General features: G+C 35.5%; 4 protein-coding genes and 1 long non-coding RNA gene across 8 annotated transcripts; 3 read left to right on the top strand and 2 right to left on the bottom strand.

Moving 5' to 3' along the window:
- Window positions 1-34: 34 nt before the first annotated feature.
- LOC103857811 (annexin D4) lies at window positions 35-1,984 on the top strand (the record flags this gene model as incomplete). Its single annotated transcript, NM_001301991.1, is given in 6 exon segments — window positions 35-88; window positions 176-351; window positions 845-1,063; window positions 1,138-1,359; window positions 1,461-1,532; window positions 1,618-1,984. Coding segments are annotated over 6 exon segments (948 nt in total). The 3' UTR covers window positions 1,831-1,984.
- A 334-nt stretch (window positions 1,985-2,318) lies between these two features.
- On the top strand, window positions 2,319-3,834 carry LOC103857810 (haloacid dehalogenase-like hydrolase domain-containing protein Sgpp). 2 transcript variants are annotated; one of them, XM_009135043.3, is made up of 4 exons: window positions 2,319-2,490; window positions 2,682-2,796; window positions 2,913-3,064; window positions 3,144-3,834. In XM_009135043.3, exons 1-4 carry the CDS (start codon window positions 2,456-2,458, stop codon window positions 3,589-3,591), a joined length of 750 nt encoding a protein of 249 aa, XP_009133291.1. In that variant the 5' UTR covers window positions 2,319-2,455; the 3' UTR covers window positions 3,592-3,834. The 2 variants fall into 2 exon arrangements, with proteins under 2 accessions (XP_009133291.1, XP_009133289.1); XM_009135041.3 differs by having other exon boundaries at window positions 2,348-2,490; window positions 2,679-2,796.
- A 433-nt stretch (window positions 3,835-4,267) lies between these two features.
- Window positions 4,268-6,812, bottom strand: LOC117132780. Its single transcript, XR_004456329.1, has 2 exons — window positions 6,603-6,812; window positions 4,268-5,990 (listed from the first exon to the last, which is right to left on the bottom strand). It is a non-coding gene; the product is annotated as an uncharacterized LOC117132780 (long non-coding RNA).
- Window positions 6,680-8,481, top strand: LOC103857809 (uncharacterized protein At2g38710). 3 transcript variants are annotated; one of them, XM_009135040.3, is made up of 6 exons: window positions 6,680-6,840; window positions 7,112-7,223; window positions 7,370-7,489; window positions 7,620-7,734; window positions 7,882-7,975; window positions 8,111-8,481. In XM_009135040.3, exons 2-6 carry the CDS (start codon window positions 7,126-7,128, stop codon window positions 8,326-8,328), a joined length of 645 nt encoding a protein of 214 aa, XP_009133288.1. In that variant the 5' UTR covers window positions 6,680-6,840; window positions 7,112-7,125; the 3' UTR covers window positions 8,329-8,481. The 3 variants fall into 3 exon arrangements, with proteins under 3 accessions (XP_009133288.1, XP_033143689.1, XP_033143688.1); XM_033287798.1 differs by having other exon boundaries at window positions 6,732-6,837; window positions 7,110-7,223; window positions 8,111-8,480; XM_033287797.1 differs by lacking the exon at window positions 6,680-6,840 and having other exon boundaries at window positions 6,902-7,223.
- Window positions 8,482-8,672: 191 nt separating this feature from the next.
- On the bottom strand, window positions 8,673-10,694 carry LOC103857808. Its single transcript, XM_009135039.3, has 9 exons — window positions 10,557-10,694; window positions 10,373-10,486; window positions 10,251-10,302; window positions 10,076-10,130; window positions 9,740-9,835; window positions 9,349-9,402; window positions 9,217-9,282; window positions 9,050-9,128; window positions 8,673-8,944 (listed from the first exon to the last, which is right to left on the bottom strand). Exons 1-9 carry the CDS (start codon window positions 10,599-10,601, stop codon window positions 8,867-8,869), a joined length of 639 nt encoding a protein of 212 aa, XP_009133287.1. The 5' UTR covers window positions 10,602-10,694; the 3' UTR covers window positions 8,673-8,866.
- Window positions 10,695-10,702: the final 8 nt, after the last annotated feature.

Below are 10,702 nucleotides of genomic sequence, written 5' to 3'. Positions count from 1 at the left end.
GCAAAGCAGAAACAAACTAACAAGAACTCAAAAGCAAGAAAAATGGCTCATACTCTCGATCTCGAAGGCATCACCAAAGCAATCTCAGGTAACTATGAAAAAAAAAATCTTAGTACAATGATACTGAGAATGTTATCGAGATTAACTATTTGAAATCATTAAACAAAACTTGTAGGAATGGGAGTTGAAGAGGGAGCACTGATAAGTACTCTGGGGAACTCGCACAAGGATCATCGAAAGTTGTTTAGGAAAGCAAGCAAAAGTTTTTTTGTGGAGGATGAAGAAAGAGCTTTTGAGAAATGTCATGATCACTTTGTCAAACATCTCAAGATTGAGTTCTCTCGCTTCACTGTCAGTTTCTTAATCTTATTACCATCTATTCTAGTTTTTACTTCTTCTTTTTTTGGCAAAACTTATCACACCATCTAAATCTATGTAGTTGATTTTTACCATTTCTACTAGTTTTTTACCGAGTAACAAATCACTTAATGTTTACCTAAGAAAAGTACAAAACAAACATTTATTTCAGTTTCAATAAAACTAAAATTGCTAAATTTTCTTAAATATAATAAAGTAATAGTAATACAGAAACGAACTAAATTGTGTTATATTGTATAGATAGATTTTCTGTTTATGTAACTATTTAGTGTGTGATTGGTTAGACTCTTAATTAGAGGATTTATATAGTCAAATAGTCTCAAGAATGTTGATCAAATACTCTATGCTATGTTGTTATATTAGTATTTTTACATATCCGAGGATCATAATTAACACACGGATGGAAATGTAAGCTAGTGAGTTTCAACTGGATGGAAATGATGAAAGTTTGGTCTGTGATGCACAGAACGCGGTGGTGATGTGGTCGATGCATCCATGGGAGAGAGACGCAAGGTTGGTGAAGAAAGCACTGAAGAAAGGAGATGAAGCTTACAACCTCATCGTGGAGGTGTCATGCGCTCGCTCCTCTGAAGATCTCCTAGGCGCACGCAAGGCTTATCACTCTCTTTTCGACCAGTCGATGGAAGAAGATATTGCCTCTCACGTCCACGGCTCTCAGCGCAAGGTCAGTACATTCTTACTTACAGTTACACTACACCCAATCTCTTCTAACTTACTGTCTCTCTGTGTGTTGTGTAGCTGCTAGTTGGCCTCGTGAGTGCTTATAGATACGAAGGGAAAGAGGTGAGGGAAAGTTCCGCCAAATCGGACGCTAAGATTTTGGCCGAGGCGGTGGCTTCCTCTGGAGAGGGAGCCATAGAGAATGATGAGGTTGTTAGGATTCTGAGTACAAGAAGCAAACTCCATCTCGAACATCTCTACAAACACTTTAACCAGATCAAAGGCTCTGATCTTCTTGGGGTAACATATATTTTATTTTATACTCACTTCTTATAGTATTTTTGGTTTATATGTGTAACTTTTTCTAATGGATCAAGAAAATATTGTGGTATGATCATCAGGGTGTATCTGAATCTTCACTCATCAATGAAGCATTGCTTTGTTTGCTCAAACCCTCCGTGTATTTCAGCAAGGTAACATACTAATGAACTTTATATTATATCTACTATATATAAACTTTTCTTGCTCTAATAAAGTCTCTTGTGTCTTTGGTTGTAGATTTTGAATGCGTCTTTGAACAAAGATGCGGACAAGGGTACCAAGAAGTGGTTGACAAGAGTGTTTGTTACGAGAGCAGATCATAGTGACATGAAGGAGATAGCAGAAGAGTATAACCAGCTCTATGGAGAGCCTTTGGCCCAAACAATTCAAGAGAAGATTAAAGGGAACTACAGAGATTTCTTGCTCACACTACTATCTAAATCAAATTGATTTCGGTTCTGAACTTATTTCCCAAGACTTGTGGTTATTGAACATTTGAATTTCTTTCGGTTTTATGTTTCTATCCCAACATTTGCGTTTTCTATACCCTTTTATCACCATATCTAATAATAAAGTTACTGTCTCTGGTGACATTATTCAAGAAGAGAAGAGTGTGTCATGTAAAACTCAGTTTTCATGTTTTATGCTTGAGTGACATAGTAATTTGAATCAAATTAACTAAGCTTGCAAGGGTAAAACATTTTCAGTGACAAGAAAAATTGAGTTTGGAGTGAAGGAAACCTTCAGTTAGCACTGGTGTCTAATGAGTAACACATTAACAAAACAAAAATATTATGAACTTGTGGATAGTCTAATCCGAATGACTGATTTGGTTCGCAATTTCAATCTCTAAACCGAATATCGGTATGATTTCCCGGTTAACAATTTTGGCATTTTGCGGTAAGGAAACCAAAAGCCGCCACGTGGCGAAGAAAAGTCCGCGAATCGTCCCCTGGCGGAACATTAAAGATCCCATTTCTCCTCTTCATCACTCTTGCTTTTTTTTTTCATCGTCTCTCAAAAACCACTCCTTTCTTCTAGACTAGATTCGTTTTTCTTTCTCAGTTCCATCACAATGAATGGCTTCTCTGATCTTAACTCTCCCGTGAGGTACACTCTAGTTCTCCGATCTTCTTTTCATTTAACGATCTCCAAGATCACTGGAACTCGCATGCTAATAATCATTGCTAATATTGTAAAACACAATCAATGGTTGCTAATAGTATTGGGTATCATAAAGTTTGATCCTTTTGATGCAAATCTCTTAGTTTTAATCTCTGTGTTGTTATGTTGTGAAGCAGCAAACCTTCTCTCTCACATCTTGCTCCTTTAGAAGCCATTCTCTTTGATGTTGATGGAACTCTCTGTGACTCTGATCCCATCCACCTTATTGCCTTCCAAGAACTCCTCCAACAGGTTAATAATCCCTTTATGATCATATCTTCTTCATTTTTCACATGAATACTTAAAAAAACATGTCTTGGAACCTTATTATAGTACACACTCTCAAGTTCTTGTGTTATCATTCATAGATTGGTTTTAATAATGGTGTACCAATCGACGAGAAGTTCTTTATTGAGAACATTGGTGGAAAACACAACTCTGAGATTGCTCTTGCTCTCTTCCCTAATGATGTTACAAGAGGGTTAGAGTTCTGTGAGGAAAAGGAAGCTCTTTACCGCAAGTAAGTCTTAAACTTCTTTTTAAGATTTGAGTTAAGTTCGGAACTTAGGATTAACTTTGTTTTCCATCTTATTGACTAGACTTGTAGCAGAGAAGATAAAGCCACTTGACGGGCTTATAAAACTAACCAAATGGATAGAGGAACGTGGACTGAAGCGAGCTGCTGTGACGAACGCTCCGAAAGAAAACGCAGAGCTCATGATATCCAAACTTGGTCTTACTGATTTCTTCCAGGCAGTGATTCTTGGGTCTGAATGTGAGTATCCCAAGCCACACCCGGGGCCGTACTTGAAGGCTCTTGAAGTGCTTAACGTGTCGAAGGAGCATACGTTAGTTTTCGAGGACTCAGTCTCTGGGATCAAAGCTGGAGTTGCAGCTGGAATGCCTGTGGTTGGACTTACTACAGGTAATCCAGCAAGCATGCTGATGCAAGCAAAACCGGCTTTTCTCATTGAGAACTATGCTGATCCAAAACTGTGGGCTGTGTTGGAAGAACTTGATAACAAGGGGATTTTTCAAAAGTCTTGAGATGTGAGTGAGTGACTTGAGCCTATGAGCAGCCTCTGAAGTTCTACTTTTTTATCTTCGTTGATTATTGTTGAATATTCTTTTGGGAATATATGACAAACAATGGGAGCTTTCAAATAAGTGAAGATGTGTGAACATGTTTTCTATGTTTATATTTTAGTACTAAGAAAGTGTAGAAGTGTGACATTCTAAGGTCTTATCTGATCCAAAATAAATAAAAACTAAGTGATGAATGATGATGCAGTGTGTTCGACTTCCTCTTTTACAGCTTACTCTTATAGAAATTTTCATTATATACAGTGTTTTAAACTGACCCATGGTCGAATGAACCACTCTGTAATCCGGTTTGAGTTTAAGATAAAACCATTATTTAAAACTCATGAAATCCACAAAAACCGTTAAAATTCAGAATCCGACTACCGGTTGAACCAATACATAAATTTTAATTTTTTTTAAGATTTTTCGGTTACAGAATACGAAACATATTCTAATTAAAAAGTTCAAATTTTAGTTTTTTTTTTCAAAAAAAAAAATCATATGATCATGTGAATTATGAAAATATTAACAAAACTAGTTGATGTGATTTGACATTGATTTATTTTTTATCGATAACTTATTATCATTTTATGATTTACTTTTGGCTTATTTCGAATTTAAAGTTTAATTTTATTATTCATATTAGACATTTACATATTTATAGATTTTAAGTCTTGATATATTTTTATTCTATCTCATAATTTTTAACTTGTTACAAAATTGTTAAATAGTCTAAAACTGTAAAATGATGCTCCTGCAAAGCCAAGTGAAGAAAAGTTGTGGTGCGTTAAAAAGTTTTAACACTAAGATAATATGAAAAAGTGCCTAAGACTACAATGAAAAAATTATCAACTGTTTATTAATATTAAAATAAGCTTTTAATGGTTTGTTGCAAAAGTAAAATATATGATGCGACAAATTCAGTGTTGAAAAAAAAACATGGATCCTTCTTAAAGACGTGCAAATGTTGATTTGACTAAATTATTATGTTTTTCTCACAGATTTTAATTGTAACGCAAATATAAGGATGAAGACAATTATAAGAAACTGATTGGATGTTCATATTTTCTGTTTGGATGCTCATATTTTCTAACTCTTTTCTTGTTTCAATTATTTAACATCAATTATTTCATAATAATTATAATTATATAATTTTTATATCAAATTCATCATTTTCCATTCTCTATAAATAGAAACTTGTTTAATTTCATTTGGAAACAAAAAAAAGGAACTCATCTTTTTACTATATTTATGCTATTATCCTCCACTAACTTTTAATAGGGTCTTGTAATATTTTAAAACAATGATAATCACTGTAGAGAACAAAAATGGAATGGGTGTTGAAAGGTGATGTGGAAAAAATAAAATATAATGTATAAGAAAGAGAAGATGACGTGGAGTGAAAATAGGATGTTGTAAACATGTAACCAATATAGATAGCTTAAGTCATAATAAATTGAAAGAAAAAAATTCGGAGAGGAAAAAATAGCAGCATCTCATAGGCTAGGCCTACTGAGACCCGATGAACTTGATTCCGCGGCGGGCGGGTCATTTGGACGTGGGAGAGCTTGTTTGCCATCACTATTCATAGCTAAATGTTTTATCAGATACCATATAAGATAGTAGGTGCTAAAAATTATATTTACTTTTTAAAGTGTTTTGTATTCAAAATCATAGTTTTTATTTATTTTACTGTCCTTAAACTGAATATATACATTATTTTCATCCTTTTTTTTCTCAAATATAATTTTAACTGTATGTTACTTTTATCGTATTTTTCTATTCCTCCCTCCTAAATCTGTATATTTAAGATTAATCAAATATACCGCCTCTTTACATATATTTTCTTTAGATTGTGCTTCGTTTCCCCTTTTTTCTTCTTTTTATTACTTATATTTTACTTATATTTAGCTCAATTCTATTTTAGACATACCACTGTTATATATTATCATGTCCAATTTTATGCATAAAATAGCAAAATGTTAACTGTATAGAACTACAACAAAATTAGAGTTTTTGCTTAAATGATAAAAGAAAAATCATCTATTTCATGTGATGATTGTTTTTCTAGTTTCTAGATTTTGGATTTTGGTTTTTAGTTTTTGATTTTTGGATTTTAGATTCTGATTTTTAGTTTTTTTTTTTTATTTTGCAGTAGATTTTAGTTTTTTTTGAAAACATGAATAGTGATTTTAGTTTTGGTTTTTAGTTTTTGGTTTTTGCTTTTAAAATAATAAAATGAAAATATTATTAATAGTAAAATATTTAATCTGGAAATAATAAAATATAAAATACCATTACCCAAACACACAAGCTTATTTTAAATAAAACAAGCACAAAATAATATAATTCTATGTTCAAACCTCTGTTCAAAAACGCGGCCGGAGTGACCGATTCTGCGCCGGAAAATCGCTCGGCGGAGCTCCGCCGCCGCGAGTTTACCATAGTCGGACCAAAACTCGGATCAGGAAAAAAAACGTATGTAATCTGGCGTTTTCGAGTCCAAAATCAGTAATAACCTCATAGATCTTTCATAGTTTAGTGTTAGTAATAGATAAACTAAGTTAAAATGAAGTAAATCGGAAAAAAAAATGGTGTTTATGTTGAAAACACAGAAAAACGGCCGCAGAAATTAGGTTAGAGCTTGAGGAAGAAGAAGAAAGCCGAAATTACTTTTTTACCCTTCTTTACAAAAATGACAAAAACACATAATAGTACGCTCTGCTGGAGTTGAACCCAGGACCCCATGTCAAATAAAGACTACTTTCACCATCGAGCTACGGCAATTTATTGGTATTAGTCGGCATGAAAATATTTTAAAGGCATGTTTAATATATATTTTATTTAAAAAACATTTTCCATGAAAAATTACGCCCCGCGTACTCCCCGATTATATCCCGCTTTTCTGATAACTCGCTAGGCCCACACCGACCGCCCGACTAGCGCCTGGCGTAGTCTTGAACAGGGGTTCAAACATAATATAAAAAATTAATTATTTTTAAACATAATTTTTTATATAAAAAAGTTTCCTCATCTTTTTGTTTTTTTTAACCTTTAAATAATCGAGGTAGGGGGATGCATCACGTCCTTGAGAAAAAGACACAGCAACCAAGAAACTTGTCAGTGCGCTCTCAATCAAAAGCTTTCTTTAATAAACGTAACACACGCTCTATCAGTTTCACCACGCCATCCATCTTCTTCGATTCTCTCAAGGTTTTCTCAGCTCTATCTTCTGTTTTATCCCAATTGATTCACTATCTCTTTGATTTGATTTCTAATTCTTCTCACAAATCTCTATGCTCTTCTAGCTATTGATATCAGTTTCTTTCTCCGATCTTAAAGTTTCATACTTTTTTTTTTTTTGTTGTCTCTGAGAATGCTATTATTTGTGTGATTCGTTATTAGATTTTAGAATTGCTTTCGATTTTCTTACAAAAGTGTTGATATTTTTTTTTATGTCTGCGGTTCGGTCTTAAAAAAAAAGCAAAAAAAAAAAAGATGGCGAACAGAGAGATGGCAGTGTACTGTTTCGACACTTTGGTCTCTCATTACAACAACGATGAGACTCCTCCACCTGCCTTTGACGACGCCAATCAGTTACTTTCTTTTTTTCAACCCTTTCCTTTTTTGTTTTTTGTTATGACATGCAAAAGTTCTGATTCTGTCTCAAGTATGAAAGTTTCTCCCTTTCTTACCATCAATCTCCCACTTGACTGAGCCTTCTAGTTTTGTTTTATTGTAGTCCGTTGTTTGTGACGTGGAAGAAAATAGTGAATGGAGGAGAGCCTCGATTGCGTGGATGTATTGGTACACTGGAAGCACGCCGCTTGATCAATGGCTTCAAGGATTATGCCTTGACCAGGTGGTACCTTACTCCAAGTTTCTTTTTTGCAATTCAGTTTTAGAAATTTTGGGCTCGATACCACAGATGAAGCATGTATATTGCCCTTTATACCACCATGACCTTTTTGTTAATATGTAAATTATTACAGTGCCCTGAGGGATCGTAGGTTCCCACCAATACAGTCCAAAGAACTGCCATTTCTGCAATGTACCGTCTCTGTCTTGACTGATTATGAAACTGCTGACGATTATCTTGATTGGGAGGTATTTTATCTTCCACTCTGCTATTTAATCCGCACATCTGATAAACCTTCTGATGTCACACCCCTCATACTACTATATTCCCACTCAGTTTTTTTTTGTCGATTTCTTGTGATGTGTTACACACCTTCCCTGGTTTTGGGTATGAAGGTGGGAAAGCATGGTATAATCATTGAGTTCACTGAACCTGTGACTAACACAAAGCGAAGCGCCACATATTTGCCTGAGGTCCCAGCTCATGAAGGTACCATTTTTTGATGATACAAACTTAGTTTTTGCTTACGAGTTTGTATGTTTAACTAGACCTGAAAACTCTTGCGCTTTGTTTGGATCAAAAGTTAAAATACATAAAATCTTACGGCTACTTGTCATTGCGCAGGCTGGACAAAGATAGAGGCAATAGATTCGCTGGTGCGTAAAGCAGGATACAACGGTGAAATAACTGAATCAGTGCGTAGGAGAATCCGTCTAACACGTTACCAGAGTACATTATTCAGCATGCATTATAGTGAATATCTTTCGTACGTGAAAGCCACGAGAGGCGGTGTTGCCCCAGCTATTAACGGGACCAGCAAGCCCGCCATGGCCTTTTCTTGATTTGCACCATTAAGCTGCTGCTGCGAATGGGTGCACCTCCTCATCATTTATCTTTTTATTTGTGCTCTCTGATCAAAAGAAGAACTATTTGGGTGCTTCACAATTGTATTACAACAATGCTATTAAATCAAAGGAACTAACTTTGATATATCTCTCACAGTCTAATATTCTTAAAGAAGAAACTTTTAGTGCACTGAGGTGAAAGTGAGTTATTTCATATGGTGGGTGTTTCAAGACCAAACTCAAGCTCTTCTTCATAACCATTTCTATGTGTTGTTGCTTCTGCAACTCTGAGATATGCTAACCATCTTTCTTTGTTCCTTTTGGCTTCACAGCGGTAACTCTTGTCCTAAGAGATCACAAATTTGAACTATTTTCTTAATTATTTTAGTTAACAAAATCGTATCATTCTTACAAAAAAAAAACAGATCATCAGATCATGTCCACAATGCCTCTCGAGTACATACTGTTGTAAGTTGTAACCCAAACCAAAATTGTTGTAAAAGCAAGAACCACCAAATGCATCTATTACTCTGTGCTAGGCCCAGAGCAGTGTCACAACGAGAAACAGCATCAAAGCCAGACCAAGACATATCCCAACCATTGCGCCAAAAGCCTGTGAAAAAGCACAATGCATCCCACAGATTTAGATCAGTCTTCATCGTTATCATCATCGATGTATGTATGTATGTATTACTCAGAGCAATATTGGGTGACTCACTTTTCCCTGACTTTCAAACTTGTATTTAACTGTAAACCAAGACAGTCCTCTATCAACAATAGGTGCAAGTGCCACTGCCCTGCATCCATCAAACACGCTTCATCTTTACAACATCATAACAAACTAAGTACAATCTTTGAGTAAGAAACTAAATATCAGCAGCTTACCCTCCTATTCTGATGAGCTTAGTAACTTGGCTTCCAGCCCAGACCATGGCCATCACTTTAACAAATCTGCATTCAACACAAATCTCTCACGTCCCTATAACGCTATGAAATGCTGACGATTTTTTGTCATACCTCTCAGCTGCAGCGAGATAACCCATTTTTCCAGGTGCTGGGGCGACATAAAACCTATACATATATACATAACTGTTACTGTTCTCGCTCAAGTATTGTGTTATGATTGGAGCAAAACACACAGAAAAAAACTAGAAAAATAAAGACTGCTTACTTAAAATAGAGATATAACTGAATAATCAATTCTATCAATGTTGTGTCTACTAATACAAATTGGCATACATAACAATGATAAGAGAAAACTTAAGCTGCCGCCCACGTACTCAAACGTAGCAGACTGTATGTAGAAAAGAGAGCAAACGTAAAACAAAGTAAGGTATCATGATATATAACAAACAAGGTTCATGTATGTTTAGGCAGAGGATACGCTCAAAAAGTTTGTTCTACTTACCACACCAAGAGGAAAGCTGCGCTGTAATAGACTGTATTAAGTAAACCATAAGACAATATTCCAGATAATCCATATCGCTTCAATTTCATGAGAAGCCTGCAAATGCAGATCATCATAAGGAAGATTCGTATGTCAAGGTTATCCAAATACTTCCTTTCAATCAAATAAAGCAGAAATTAAAATGATCTTAGCCATGAGATAAGGACAGAACCATATAAGAAATACTTTGTTCTTTGAATAATCAGTGATTACCTAATAAGCGCCTATTTGTTAAGCAAGAGGCAGACAAAAGAAATAGATAACATAATACCAAATCAAAGGAGTTAAGTCACATACTCTTCTGAAACGAAGGGGTTCTTCCTGCGTGTCGCATTCTTATCCAACGTTTCTCCTACAAGAGAGTACAGTGTCAGAAACTCAAGTTACAGGCGAAGCCTTTTGATCAAACTAGAGAGTAACGAAGCGTCGACAAAGTTAAAGATCTTTATAGTCAAGATATGTATGTATGTACCTTGATCAAGACAAGGGTCAGCTTCAGCATCATCATTTGGTCTATGGGAAGCCTAAACATTGGCACACATTCTCAATGGATTCTGCTTAACAAGAAGACGATTAAAGAATTAAAAGACTAACACTTTGACTAAAGGAGGTAACGAGACGGTGGTGGAGTAGGGATTGATTGCGGTTAGGATTAGCGGCGATGCTGAAGCTAAAGGAGGCAGGTGGAGGTGGAGTAGGGAGAGAAAGCTGGTGGGAAACAGAGGAGGACAGATTAGTAATCAGATGGAGAGTTAGTTAGGGTTCAAGAGAGAGGTACCGGAAGTAGAGGAGGAGCTAAACGGTGGACGCCGACGACACTCATCCCGGTTTGCAAAATATCGCTGCTCTATCTTTGATACTTACTGGTTTAGTGTATTCTCTCGACATTTCTCTAAAATACCACTTATACCACCATGAAAAATA

The sequence above is a fragment of the Brassica rapa genome, chromosome A03, assembly GCF_000309985.2.
Source record: "Brassica rapa cultivar Chiifu-401-42 chromosome A03, CAAS_Brap_v3.01, whole genome shotgun sequence".
Lineage (NCBI taxonomy): Eukaryota > Viridiplantae > Streptophyta > Magnoliopsida > Brassicales > Brassicaceae > Brassica > Brassica rapa.
This window is presented reverse-complemented; position numbering and strand designations above follow the sequence as displayed.